The sequence below is a fragment of the Herpailurus yagouaroundi genome, unplaced genomic scaffold (genome assembly GCF_014898765.1).
Source record: "Herpailurus yagouaroundi ecotype Mexico unplaced genomic scaffold, PumYag 556, whole genome shotgun sequence".
Lineage (NCBI taxonomy): Eukaryota > Metazoa > Chordata > Mammalia > Carnivora > Felidae > Herpailurus > Herpailurus yagouaroundi.
Window position 1 is genome coordinate 1 of NW_024412773.1, and position 14153 is coordinate 14153.

A 14153-nucleotide genomic window follows, 5' to 3' on the forward strand; every position below is an offset into this window, starting at 1 on the left:
GCTCAACTGACTGAACCACCCAGGTACCCCTCTAATGTATGATTAATTGGCCCTGGGATTTCATGTTTTTCTTCCTGTTCTGACCCTCTAGCCCTCCGTTTCTCCTGTTATTTATGAACTCTCCCCTCACGGGATAGCACTCACTAGTGGATCCCTCACCTTGGCTTTGACCTCAGAACTTGGCCATTTCCTTCTTCTTCCCTATTGGTCATTTCTTGCAGACTCACCCCTCCCTGGTTGTCTCCCCCTGGCCTAGCTGAGGAGGACCCAGAGGACAGTGGAAGGTTACCTCTGGCAGTGTCCGTGGTGGCAGGTGCAGTTGTCCTCAACGGGGGCACAGCCAGGGCTTCCGTCAGGGCAGAGGCAGTGGGCCTTGTCTTCCTGATCTTGGCATTTTTGCTTGGGCTGGCACAGGTTGGGGGCACACAAGGGAACCTCACAGAGATGACCTGGGGTGGGGAGATGGGTCAGAGGGAAAACAGAGTCCTTCTATGTCCTTGATGGGGCCAAAGCCACTTTTTACATATGACTTGCTCACTCCCCACGAACCTGTCCTTCAGTGGCTCCCTGTTGCCTCAGGATACTGTCTAACTTCCTCAGAATGGCACACAGGGTCCTGCATGGCATCATTTCGCAATGCAGTTACCTGCAGCTAAAACATGTAATCATTCTGTCTTGACAAACTCCTACTCATTCTTCCAGACTAGCTCAGCCATTACCTCCTCATGAAGCCTTCTCATCTCTAGTCTGGTTGGCTGGTCCTTTGTGCTCTTATAGAATCCTGTGCAGTCTCTCTCAGAGCACCTGTGGCCATAACCAACAGGAGACTTCTTGGTCTCTCTGCACTAGATTTAACGCCACTTGAAGAGAGCAGGTCTCTTACCAACTTGTGTCTGTGTCTGGCTGTGCATAGTAGGCACTTAATACATTCTCAATAAGCAAATGAATGGCTTCCTCTTGAACCCCATCCTGTTTCTGAGCCCTAATCACACCATTCATGTTGGGCCCAGTGTGGGCCCTGTAAATAACATCTGCTGTCAGCCTGAGGTTGTGCAAGTTTTGCATTGAATAATTTGAAGGGGTTCCATTCTCATTCTCTTTTTACATTCCAACCCTTGAATATCCAGCAGTGACCTCTGCTCCACCCCTAATGGACTCAACTATCCTGCCAGTCCTTTCTAACACCTCCCCTGCTTACCTGTGAAGCCAGAGGGGCAGAGGCAAAAGAAGGCTCCTGGGAGATCCAGGCAGCTTGCTCCAGTGGGGCATGGGCCACTCAGACACTCATCCACCTTGGCCTGACAGCGAGGGCCTTCAAAGCCTATGGCACAGCAGGAGGGTCAGGGACCTGCAGGGGAGTCTGCACTTGGCCCCCACTCTTCCCTGCAGTGTTTGAGCACTGGTCTACCTGGAAGACACTCGCAGTGGAATGATCCAGGCTGGTCCTGGCACTGCCCACCATTGGCACAGGGAGAGCTTCTACACTCATCGATGTCCTCCTCACACCGGGAGCCAGTGAATCCTGGGGGGCAGGGAGTAAGTGGGGAGAGATGGTAAAGGTTATCTTTCCTTTCGTTTCCTCTCCTCTCCTCTCCTTCTTTTTCTTTCTTTCCTGACTTTGGATTCATCAGGGAGTTTGTTACAAATATTTGTGACTGAGATGTACAGGTATGATTTCATGGATTCAAACAAGAAATTTAGAGTTAATGCCGATATTTAACCTTGTATTTACACAGACAGAAATAACATTGCTATGAATTGCAGTGAAGAGAATCTTGTTTCAAATGGCTTGGTTTGGAGGTTCATCTGCATGTATCATTATATAATGAAGGTACCAATCTGGGGGCTTCTCAAAGAGTGATTTGAATTTCAGAACATAACAGCATATCTTAGTAACTTTATTCTTTATATAAAGAAGGTATAACTGGCTGTGTGTGTGAATGGTGAAAATACTATGTATCAAAAGCAAAAATGCAAGTCGGGCCCCTCCCCTCACCAGGAAAAGTGAATCTGGGTGGCTTCCCAGAGAAGACACCTGGGGCAGGTGGAGGTGACAGGAGGATGATGTTCAGCACCTGCCAGTTGTGTGACTTTGGGCAAGTTACTCAAGCTCTCTAGGCTGCAGTGTCCTCTTCTGTAAAAGGGGAATAATAGAACCTAATTTATGGTGTCATTGAAAGGATTAAATGAGGTAATGCCTGAAAAGTACACAGCCAAGTGCCTGGCCTGGAGCAAATATTCAAGAAACATCTGTTATCATCACATCAGGGAACAGAGGGATCGATAATGGTGGAGAAGGAAGGCCGGGGGCAGTTTTCCCTGCATCCAGGGTGAGCAGTGCCAAGACCAGCCTGGGCTCCCCACGAGCGGACTCTGGAGGAGGGCCAGAAGGGACGATTTGGGTAATTGGCAGGACAGAGATAAAGGTGGATGAGGACGCGAGGAAGGTTTGGGATGTAACAGAAGAGAGTTGGGGGAGCAGAGGAGTTGGGAGAAATGGGAGCCTCGTTGGCCGAGCCAGGGTGAACTTCAAAAGGTTGGGATTGCTGGGCCTGCACTGTGGTTCAGGTGCCTGGGCTGAAGGGCTGGAGTGGAATCTGTACTCACCAGGCAGGCAGACACACAGGAAGCCGTTGAGGAGGTCCTGGCAGTCAGCCTGGTTCAGGCAAGGAGCAGAGGCACACTCGTCTGTCTCCACCTCACAGAGCTGCCCTTCTAAGCCTGGGACGTGGAGATGTGGTGCAGGCTGAGCCCTGCCCGGGCTGCTCACTCCTTCTGCCCAGGAGGACCAGGGTTCTAGAACCCTCCCAGGGTGCTGTGTGCCTGAAGGTTGGGGCGACGAGCCCGCGGTCCTGCTGCTCTGCTGTGTGTGGCTCTGCCCCCTTTAAATGTGAAAGCTCAGGGAGCAAGGCGCCTGCTGGGACCCGAGGGGGCAGCAAGGAAGTACCTTTGGGGGCCATTCTCTGTGCCCAGACGGCAGGCTCACTGGGCTGGGCTAATGAGCCTGGAGGTCCTCAAGGTCAAATGAAACAAATGGCCATGTGCCTGGAGGTGAGTCATGCCTCTTGTTCTACCCCAGCAGGCTTCTGTGCCAGGGAGACCAGGAGTCCCCAAGGGGGGGGTATTTGAAGGGCATTTGGGTAGCTTGTTGGTCACATATTTGTCCTGTATCTTTGGGCTTGTCCTGGTATCCACAGTCTCACCCTGAACTGAAGCTGGATCAGCCTCTAGACCTTGGCTGCCTCCCACTTCTTGCCTGGGGATTCTGCTTCCGAAGTTCCTTGGTATCTATGACCTTGTCCCTTGGAGGACTGCATGGTTTTCTCAGCTTTTTTCCTTGGATGCTGCTCAGTTTAGGAAGGCTGTTTGGTGTAGTGGTTAAATCTACTGAAGCCCTGGGTTTGAATCCCGGCCATGCCACTTACTGGCTGGACAACTCAGTTAATCCCTCTGTGCCTGTTTCTTGTAAAATGGACACAGTAACAATACTGACCTTAGAGGGTTATTGCCAAGATGACAAAATGCATGTAAGATGTTCAGGTGGTACTTGGCATAAAGTAAGCTGTTATTTTTTTGGTTTCATTCAGCTTCCTGATATCGGGTTGGTCACTATACCCCTGGGGAGACCTGTCTCCCTTAAAAGTAACTTGGAGGTAGGTGCAGCCTTGTGGCACTTTTTTTTTTTTTTTCCTATTGTACCAAATTCAAGCATACAGGCCCTTTGGGGTTTTAAGGATTTACTCAATCTCTACAGGGGAGAGTTTCTGTGATTAGGAGGAACATTCTGAGTTGGCATGAGCCGAGGCTGCTGTTGTTCTGCTCTTCCTTGATGGGCCTCTGTGTACAGTGGACCAGGCCGCGCACTTTACAATGACTATGAAGTGAATGCTTTCCTCTCACCCCCAGAGTTGAGCAGTGTACAACCTCAGTACCATCTGTGGCTGCCCTTTTCCTAGAGGCCATGGGTTTCCCAGAGTGTTCATCTTGGGTGGGGAGATGAGAAAGAGGTATTCTTTGATAGCTGATCCCAACTGGGCTGGGGCTGTCTATGTTCTGGAGGGGTCATGCCTAGTGTGTTCAGGATTAGTCCCCTGTGTCCTCTACTCAGGGCCCCATCCATCTAGTACCTGGTGGGCAGAGGCAGTGGAAGGTGGCAAGCAGGTCCAGGCAGGTGCTGCCTATATGGCAGGGCTGGGACAGGCACTCATTTTGATCAGCCTCGCAGCGGGAGCCCGTGTAGCCAGGGGGACAGAGGCAGTCAAAGGAGCCAGGGGTGTTGAGGCAAGAGCCGCCGTGTTCACAGGGACTGGGGCCTTGCTGGGCTAGGAGGAGAGGAGTCAGAAGTTCACAGGGGCCCAGGGCAGAAGGGCAAGGAGGCCAGACTGCCAGGGAAGGCGTGTGAGGGCCTGCTTGTGGCAGAATGAACACATCGGAGAAAGGGCTGGTGTCTTTAACACAGACGAGGACTAAGTGGGGCCCGGAGGGCTAAGCACTGGTGAGAAGACCGTGTAGGGAAAAATTGCCAAATCTGGACAAAATTGGGAAAAAAGAGATGATTGTATTTTTAATTTGAAAAACAATTTGCAGAGGCTGTTTGGGACTCAGAGAGGATCTGATGTGGGGGTGCCTTACCCATCTGACACTCATCCAGGTCTTGGTGGCAGGTGGGCCCCGAGTAACCAGGCTGACACAGGCAGAGTGGAGAGCCTGTCAGGGGATTGGTGCTGCACTGGGCTTCCCCGTGGCATGGCTGGCTCAGGCACATGTCCTCCATGTGGCACAGGAGTCCTGGAGGGCAGGATGGGCATGAGGCTCTTGGGCCGCTTGAGGATCCCAGCTGCCCCCCTTATGCTTCTGTCACTTGTCATCCTCACGGCCACCTCCCCGAGCCTTCTGTCACACCTGTGCGGCCAGGTGGGCAAAGGCAGGAGAAGGAGCCCACACGATCGATGCAGGTGGATCCCGGGGCACAGGTGGCAGCAACACAGTCGTCTAGGTTCTCTTCACAGCCTGTGCCTCCCCAGCCGCTCACACACACACAATGGAAGCTGCCAGCTGAGTTCTGGCAGGTACCCCCATTTTGGCAGCGAGGGGGACCCTGAGCCTCACATTCATCCACATCTTCGGAGCAATCCCAGCCTGTGGGGGATGGGATGGGAAGGGGACAAAGGCTGGAGTTGGGAGCCCTGTGAGGAGGGGAGGCTAGGGGCTGATCATATGGGCCACGGGTGCCATGGACTTGGCTTAAACCACTCACCTGTCCAGGCCTCTGGGCAGAGGCACGTGTAGGTGCTCAGCCCATCCAGGCAAGTGCCCCCGTTCTGACACTGGTGCCCAGCACAGTCATCTGGATTCACCTCACAGCTCGGGCCTCTGAAACCTGACAGGGTCATGGGATTAGCGAAGGGGAGGGGACCTCCCTGCCCCGAGAGAGGGGTGGCAGACGTGAGGACGCACCTTGGGGGCAGAGGCAGAGGTGGAGGGTGGAGTCTCTCCCTGGAACCAGCTGACAGGTGCCCCCATTGGGACAGCCCGTAGGGGGGCAGGGTCCTGGCTGGAGCTCACAGCGTGGACCCTCCTGCCCAGTGGGGCAGTGACACCAGAAAGATCCCAAGGTGTTATGGCAGGAAGTGCCTTTGGGGCAGGGCCCTGGGTCCAGGAAACACTCATTGATATCATGTTCGCAGGCATGACCCTCGAAGCCAGGTGGGCAGCGGCACTGGATCTGGGGGTATGTGGCCAGACACACCCCTCCATTGACGCAGGGATTGGCTGAGCAGAAGTCCCGCAGCTGGCACTGCTCACCTGAGGCAGAGGACAGAGCGCGCTGTTCAATCCCCGGCCCCCGCTCCGCTGGGAGAATCCAGTTCTCTCACTGGATTATCTGTGTCTGATTTTCATGTTGCCTTCTCTTTGTTCCCATACGCTTTTTGCCCTGCTCCACCACCCCTTGCCTCAGGTTTGGCATTCTGGAAAATGGGACCCGTCGTTGTTGGTGGGAGTATTGCAGGCTGGCCCTGCTGAGCAGACCTGAGACACAGTGTCCTTCCAAATTTGGTGGCCTTTCCTTGGTGGGGAGGAGAAAAGCAGCTGGCCTCCAGACTCGGCACCTTGCTGTGCCACCACCGCTGTGTGCCCTCAGGTGTGTCTGGCCTCTCTTGCCTGGATTTCCTAATCTTTAGGTGGGTACAGTGTTGCAGCCAATGATAAGGAGACAGACGTCTCATCTGTTCCCCACAGTGGCAATGGCGGTGGTGGCGGCTGGCACTGGGCTAAGTGACCACCTCCTGAACATCACTCCCTTTCCTCCTCTCAACAGTGTTATGAAGTGTGGACATCAGCTGGCAACTGAGGATGCAGAGAGCTTAACCACCTGATGCAAGGGCGCGTGTCTCATCGGTGGCAGAGCTGGCACTGGACACGTGGGCCTCTGCTCTGAAGCACAAGGCCTGGCAAGTTGCCATTGACAGTCCTCCTTGTTGTCATACCACGAGAGGCTGGTCTGCCACCCCGAAATCCTCAGAATTACCCAGGCACTCAAAATATCTCCATGCCTGGGCCCACCCCAGACCCACTAAAGCAGCCTTTCTGGGACGTGGGCACCAGTATGTTGCAGGCTTTCCAGGTGATTGCTGTGCCTTGCCACGTTTGAGAAGCCTTGCTCTTCTAGTCCACCCCTCACAGATCACTTTCCTCCCCGTGTGGTCTTCACTGCCCTGTCCAGTCCCCTCCCTCCTGGTAGATCAGGGGAGCCTTCCTCTCCAGGGGCTCTCACCTCTGTCCCATACCCCTGACTGCTTCCCCAGGCTAGGACACCCTGCCCACCAGGGGTCCCACACCTTCGTCCCCGGGTTGCACCCCTCTTCCTTGCCTTGATACCCGTTCCTCTCTCTGGGTCAGATCCCTTCCACCCCCATTACACCTCCCACCACCACAGTGTTTCCAGGTGCTGTTATGGGCTCCTACTGGGAAGAATAAAGGCCAGATGCCCATTATGCAGAATCTAGGAGGTTCCCCTCTCCCTGCCTTGTGCTAGGCATTAACCCTCTAGCTACTGGGTCGAGGGGCCAGGCAGGGGCACTAAGGGGGCTATGGCAGTAGCCATTTACTAACGGGTTGGAAAACACTTCAACGTTTTAACCATTGGTACAGCCATGCTGGTGAATGTGTCTCGGGTCAATGGTCAGCAAGAGGGCTTATTGATTCTCACAGCCTCTGTCCTCAAAGGGGCTGGCTGTTTTGCAGACTCCAGTTCCATGTTTCCCACCGCACTTCCCAGTCCAGTGTTCCTGCCTGTCCCGTCCTCCCCACCACTGCAGTGCTCACCTGTCCATCCAGGCAGACAGGAACATCGCGGGCGGCCTGAGGCCTGGATATGGCAGCGGCCCATTTTGGAACAGAAGGAAGAACAGGGGTCCTTGAGTTGGGCCTGGCACCTGTGGCCAGTGAAGCCAGAGGGGCAGGTGCAGGAGAAGCTGGGGGCCAAGGGAGAGGGAAGGCTGGGGGAGCCTGGGAGGGCGGGAAGCAGAGCTTGGCAGCTGCCCCCATTCTGGCAGAGCTGGGCATCCTGGCAGGGGTCAGGAAACTGGCATGTCTCACCCAGGAAGCCAGGGGCACACCTGAGCAGGGAAGGAGAGTGGAAAACTTAAGTCACTGGGTCCTCTTTGCCTTCTCTCCCACCTCCCTTCCTTTGCCTTCATGTGTTTCCCTTTAGTGCCTTTACCTCCTCCCTTTCTCCTTCCTTCCCAGTCCCTCCTCCTCCCCAGCTCTCCCTCCCCATTTCTGGTCTCCCACTCCCAGGAGAACTCACTGGCAGCTCCCTTGTCCCTGAGATAGGCTCAGGCAGGTGCCTCCGTTGGCACAGGGTTCTGGGAAGTCCCCACACCGAAGCACTAGGGATGGAGATGAGGAAGGCATAGGAGTGGGGAGCGCTGTGCTCCCAGATTTCTCTGGGTGCTTTGCTGCCTGCAGCAGCCCCACACGTGCTGTCAGCCACCACCACTTCTGCACTTGCCTGATCCCTACCGGAGTGGTGCTCTTGCTCTGGCATCGCCCCGCCCCCATCCCAGGCCTGGGGATCCTCTCAGCTCCTAATCCCCACCCCCTTTCCTGTTTATTAGCCAGCCTTCCAAGTCCAGCCTCAGGCTCCATCCCTTGGAATGGAGACAACAGCGCTCAGGAGGGGGGCCCAGGGAACTCCTGGAAGGTGAATGGCTGAGACATTGAAGGGATTTCCTCCCGGAAGGGCCCAGCATTGAGCCATCCGGGGGGTGGGGACAGCTGGACCGGGAAAGGGACTTGGTCAGCCCTTGACCTTCCCATGTCTCCATCTCCTGCTTTGTTCTCATCGCCTTCCCTAGCAGGTGGCCAGTCTTTTCCCCTCTTTACCTCCTAAATGTGATTGCAAGAGCCTGCTGTCCCCCAGCACTAAGGCCAACTGGGTTCTCCCTGAGGCGGGCACCCTCCCACCCAGTCCCCAGACAGTCACCGCCCCTGGCACAGGCCCCAAAGCCTTGGTTTGTGCAGCTGCAGCAGCAGAGTCTTCTCTCCCTGCATTTGGGGGGTGATGGTGGTGAGTTTCTCTTCCACCCGGTGTCCTCTCAAAGCACGGGGCTTGGCCCTCCGCCCCCAACCCATCAACACCCTCTTAAGGAAGATGGGTCCCGTCACCTCTCCTACCCCATGCCTCACCTCTGGTCTTGACGACTGAGTGACACAGCAGCAGCAGCAGTGAAGGGGGCTGCATTCCAGAGCACCGCCCCACACCCAGATCCTCTGCCTCCTCAGGCAAGGACCCTCAGAGCCCTCACCGAGGCAGGAGCCACCTCCTCTGCTCCCACGGCCCCTTCCTCCTCCTCTGCCCACTGCAAGCCTCACGTCTGAGCTGTTTCCTGAGTCACACAATGTCCTGGACACCCTAGTGATGGGAGGGGGAGGAGTGAAACAACATTGAGGGGGATGAGGGAGGGGCCTTCTGTCCCTGACAACCCCTGGGGAGATGGGGAGTGGGATGGTGTGGCAGGTGAACAGGACGGGAGCACCGGGCTGGGGGGTGGGTTCTGGGTTCAGTCCCAGCCCTTCTGTTGTTGTGTGGTCTCCCCTTTCTAGAGATGAGAATGACGAGGTGGCTTACCCTTGCCCTGGGAGGGTCAGGGCCTGGAACAGAGGTGTGGGGTGCTGAGGCATCTTCTGTTCCAGGTTAGTATCCGTGCTTCTTGGACACTCTGCAACTTTCTATAAGTCGAAACCACTAACCTTGGCAGTGGGAATGCAGGGCACTCCTAGCCATTACCTTGGCCCTTGCTGGGGACTTTGTTTTCTCCCTTGGGGGAATGGGCAAGTTACTGGGCTGGTTCTGGGGGAAATCTTGGCCTTCCTTTGTTGGCAAACGTATAAAACCAATATCAATGATAAATGGACGTTGTCGGTACTGAAATGTGCAGTCTGGATTATCCAGCGCAAACTCTATATTTAGGTAGGTTCCCTTCCCTTTCTCTACCACAGAGATCTCTGAGATGTACGGAATGTCAGTTTCTGAGTTCAGAACTGGAGTAAATAAAACGACAGAAGAGACTTCATTTCCCTGACTCATCCTACCTTTTTGGAGTCAACCCAGGACAGCTCCAGGGTCAGTCACTCACTGAGTTTCCTTAGTAGCACAGAGAGCTGAAGAGTCTGGGGTGGCTGGAGGTGTTATCAATAGCCATGCACAGCCCCAGCACTGTGGTACCCAAAGCTCAGCCTGGTGTGCCCGGAGTACCTTCCCTTTTTAAAACTCTTTTTTATTAGCATAAGAGACTCTTCAAAACTGAGAACAAACTGAGGGTTGATGGGGGGGGTGGGAGGGAGGGAAGGGTAGGTGATGGGCATTGAAGAGGGCATCTTTTGGGATGAGCACTGGGTGTTGTATGGAAACCAATTTGACAATAAATTTCATATATTAAAAAAGATAAAACTCTTTTTTATTTGGAAATAATTTAAAGCTCACAGCAAAGGGGCAGAATATAATTCCCGGGTACTCTTCACTCAGATTCACCAACTGGCATCATGGCCACACCTGCTTTATCATTATTTCTTTTTTTTTTTAATTTTTTTTAACGTTTATTTATTTTTGAGACAGGGAGAGACAGAGCATGAACGGGGGAGGGTCAGAGAGAGAGGGAGACACAGAATCTGAAACAGGCTCCAGGCTCTGAGCTGTCAGCACAGAGCCCGACGCGGGGCTCGAACTCACGGACCGTGAGATCATGACCTGAGCCGAAGTCGGATGCTTAACCGACTGAGCCACCCAGGCACCCCCTATCATTATTTCTCTAAATACACAGTATTTTTTTCTGAACCACTTGAGAGTAAGTTGTACACAAGATATTCCTTTACTTATAAAAACACGGGTATGAATGTCTTAAGAACAAGAACATGTTTTATGTAACTACAGTACAACTATCAAAATTGGGAAACTTAAGTTGATACAATAGTATTACCTAATCTACTGTCCATGTTCCAAATCTGCCAATTGCCCCATAATGTCCTTCATACTGAATTTTTTTTCTTGGTCCAGAATCATGCCTTGCACTTAATCATCATGTCTTTTCAGTATCCTTTCATATGGATACAATTCCTTAGACGAACTTTGCCTTTTATTATATTAACAGGTTTGAAGAATACAGGTCAGCTATTTTGTAGGTTGTTTCTAAATTTAGGTATGTCTGATGTTTCTTCAGTTTATTCATTTTGGGCCAGGAATACCACCAACGTGAGGCTGTAGCCTTCTCAACGCAGCACACCAGAAGACACATGGGCTAACATCATTCTTAATGGTTGGCAAGTATCCCACTGCTTGATGAACCCTCGTTCATTGAATCCAGTTTCCCATTGTGGGGGCATTTAGTTGGATCTCAATCCTTAAAAATATGGTAAGGCATGCTGCAGTAAATATTCTTGAACGTACATATTTGCATGGTTGCCTAAGTGATTCCATAGGCCGAATTCCTAGAAGTGAAACCACTGAGTCAAAGCGTCAAAGGATAGGCTTATTTTGAAAGGTTTTGGTATCTAAGTGTTGCCGAGTCATTCTCCAGAAAGCAGCACAGGACCGCACATGGGCCGTAGTGTCTGTGCATGCCCTTATTCTCGCCGACCCTGGTGATCAGAATCGGAATAGCTACCTCTTTGACAGGTGAAACGGTGTCTCATTGTTTTCAGTTGTGCTTGTTGGAGAGCTGACATTATTTTCATGTATTTAGTGGCTATTCTTGTTTCTTCTTTGTGAGTTTCCTGTGTGTGTTTCTGTCCCGTTGTCCTGTTTATGTCATTGCCACTTTCCCATCATCTTTGTTAGTTGGTGGCAGCTCTGAGGATGGAGTCTTGGGCAGAAGAAACCTAGTGTGAAAAGTCTCTCCTTTTGCTACCTTCTGGTTTGTTGACTGGTGGACAGGGTGAGATTTGATGTTTGTGAGAGGGAAAGGAAAATAAGAAGGGACACTACGCTTCTCACGGAACTATGAAGACGTGAGTGGAAAAAATGAAACTCTCCACTTCTTCCATATTCTTGACCCCACATTTTTTTTTTTTGTGTGTGTGTGTGTGGAAAAGGAGGCTAGTGCACTAGGCTTCAGCTTGAGAGAATGAAAGGATAACAGAGACAGAAAGGGAGTGGTTGGGTAGAAGGGGGACGTGGGGTGTGATAGGGCAGAAGCTGAGTTTAAAGACAGTGTCAGTGGGGTGTATGGGTGGCTCAGTTAGTTAAGTGTCCAAATCTTGATTTCAGCTCAGGTCATGATCTCGTGGTTCATGAGCCCAAGTACTGTGTCGGGCTCTGCACTGGTGGCTTGAAGCCTGCTTGGGATTCTCTGTCTCCTCTCTCTGCCCCTCCCCTGCTCGCTCTCTCTCTCTCTCTCTCACACAAAAATAAGTAAACATAAAAAAAAAAGATGGGTCACCTGGGTGGCTCAGTCAGTTGAGCACCCGACTTCGGCTCAGGTCATGATCTTGTGGTTCGTGAGTTCAAGCCGTGAGTTGGGCTCTGTGCTTACAGCTCGGAGCCTGGAGCCTGCTTTGGGTTCTGTGTCTCCCGCTCTCTCTGCCTCTCCCCCTCTTGCACTCTGTCTGTCATTCTCTCTCAAAAATAAGTAAACATTAAAAAAGAAGACATTGCCAAGAAAGTGCACAGCCCACTTCTTGCCTTATCCCTGCCTAAGGAAGACAGCATGCACCTGTTCAGGTGTTATGAGCTGTGCTTGGGTCACAGATACTCTCCCTGGCCTCTAGGATCTTACCGTCCAAAAGAGTATTGACGCTTTCCTAAGAGCTTGTTTCTCTGTCCCAGGAGACACAGAAAGTTCTTTCTGGTGTAAAGTGACCTCATTCCTTACAACATCCCATCAAATAGAGGTTTGTTGTACTCAACTGACTCTTCTTATATTGTATATCCCCTGAGGAGACTAAACTTGTCAATCATTCACACTTTAGTCCTGGGGACTTTTGACTTTAAGATAGGATCCATCTCTGAGCTGGGCCTTGATAATGTGACCAAACACAGAGAAGATGCTCACGGTAGATGTAGAAATGCACAACAGTTGGCCCACCCTGAGAGATTACTTGTGATTATATAGCTCAGGAGACTTGGAGCCTCTCTTGTTCCCTCAGACCTCCCTTCCCTGCTGGTGACTTCTCGTCTCCTCAACTTTGTACCACAGTGGTGTCCATGGTGCAATCTCTGGGCCTCTTCTATTTTTCATCTGTCCCTGAGTGATCCCATCCAGTCTCATGTCTTTGCCAGATTTAAATATCACCTAGGAAGACTACCTTTGTGTTCATGACTCCCAAATTAGTGTTTCTAGATCAGACTACTCTCTTAAACTCTTAATGTACACTTCCAGGGTCTCATGAGTACTTCAGACTGGTCATGTCCAGAACTGATGCGATCTTCCTCTCCAAATCTTCTCCTTCCTCTCAATGGACTTGGCCTTTGCCTATTCTTTTAGTCTGTTCAGGCCCAGATCCTTGGAGACATTGCTGACTCCTCTCTCTCATACTGCATATCCAATCTGTCTTAAATCCTACTGGCCGACATTCATAATCTTTCCAGAATCTGACCACTTCTCATCTCTTCTCATCCCCACTGGTAGCACCCTAGTCCAAACCACCATCATCTCTTGCATCTCCTAACTTGCCTCCTTGCTGTTGTCATTGCTCCCTTGGCTATTTGTCTATACAGTAGTCACAGTGAATCTGCTAAAATATGAGTCAGACCATGTCGCTCCTATGCCCAAAACTCTCCAATCACTTCTGCATTCACTGATAGTAAAGCCAAATTTCTTAAAGGGCCGGCAAGGCCCTACATATTGGCTCCTTTCCTCTCCTGCCTTGTTTACCTCTCTGACCTCATCTCTTATTACTCCTCCCCTCCACTGTGCCACACTGGCCTCCTAACTGTTCTGTAAACAGGCACATTCACACCTGAGGACCTTTGTACTTGTTCTTCCCACTCCCTGGACTGCATTTTCACCCCAGCTGCCCGTATGGCTTGCTCCCTCAACTCAAAAAACTTCCATAAAATTCATAGGAAAGATGAAGGACTCAGAATAGCCAAAACAATAGATTTATATTTCCCAATTTCAAAAGTTATGACAAAGCTATGGTAATCAAGGCAGTGTGGTATGGACATAAGTTTAGACATTAAGCTCAATGCGATAGAATTGATTTATGGTCAATTGATTTTCAACCAAGGTGCCGAGACAATTCAGAGGCAGGAAGAAAAGTGTTTTCAACAAATGGTAGTGGGGGGCACCTGGGTGGCTTGGTCAGTTAAGCAGCAGACTCTTGATCTTGGCTCAGGTCATGATCTCATAGTTATGAGATCAAGTCCTGCATCGAGCGCTGAATGTGGAACCTGCTTGGAATTCTCTCTGACTCTGTCTCTCTGTCTCTGTCTCTCTCTGCCCCTCTGTCCTACTCACTCTCTGTCGTAAAATAAATATGTTAACATAAAAAAACCCACAACCAAATAGGGGCGCCTGGGTGGCTCAGTCAGTTAAGTGTCCAACTTCGACTCAGGTCATAATCTCTCACTTTGTGAGTTCAAGCCCCACATCAGGCCCTGTGCTTACAGCTCAGAGCCTGGGGCCTGCTTCACATTCTGTGTCTACCTCTCT

At 51.6% G+C, this 14153-nt stretch overlaps 1 protein-coding gene and 1 long non-coding RNA gene across 4 annotated transcripts; one reads left to right on the plus strand and one right to left on the minus strand.

Moving 5' to 3' along the window:
• Positions 1-6: 6 nt before the first annotated feature.
• Positions 7-8866, minus strand: LOC121023338 (neurogenic locus notch homolog protein 4-like). Of its 3 annotated transcripts, XM_040465149.1 has the most exons (12): positions 8692-8866; positions 7811-7892; positions 7327-7619; positions 5458-5805; positions 5258-5380; positions 4903-5139; positions 4633-4788; positions 4128-4322; positions 2608-2721; positions 1409-1522; positions 1199-1321; positions 7-449 (listed from the first exon to the last, which is right to left on the minus strand). In XM_040465149.1, exons 1-12 carry the CDS (start codon positions 8744-8746, stop codon positions 286-288), a joined length of 2004 nt encoding a protein of 667 aa, XP_040321083.1. In that variant the 5' UTR covers positions 8747-8866; the 3' UTR covers positions 7-285. The 3 variants fall into 3 exon arrangements, with proteins under 3 accessions (XP_040321083.1, XP_040321084.1, XP_040321085.1); XM_040465150.1 differs by lacking the exon at positions 4903-5139; XM_040465151.1 differs by lacking the exons at positions 7-449; positions 1199-1321; positions 1409-1522 and adding an exon at positions 1614-2373.
• LOC121023339 (uncharacterized) lies at positions 2728-7002 on the plus strand. Its single transcript, XR_005787349.1, has 2 exons — positions 2728-3653; positions 5960-7002. It is a non-coding gene; the product is annotated as an uncharacterized LOC121023339 (long non-coding RNA).
• Positions 8867-14153: the final 5287 nt, after the last annotated feature.

Excerpts from the sequence above, each read along its gene's own strand:
- LOC121023338 (XM_040465149.1), bottom strand. The coding sequence starts at position 8,746 with ATGCAGCCCCCTTCACTGCTGCTGCTGCTGTGTCACTCAGTCGTCAAG. Across the intron at positions 5,381-5,457 it reads CCTCTGCCTCTGCCCCCAAG|GTTTCAGAGGCCCGAGCTGT; the intron begins GTGCGTCCTCAC and ends TGACCCTGTCAG. Across the intron at positions 2,722-4,127 it reads CCACTGCCTCTGCCCACCAG|GCTTAGAAGGGCAGCTCTGT; the intron begins GTACTAGATGGA and ends TCCACGTCCCAG.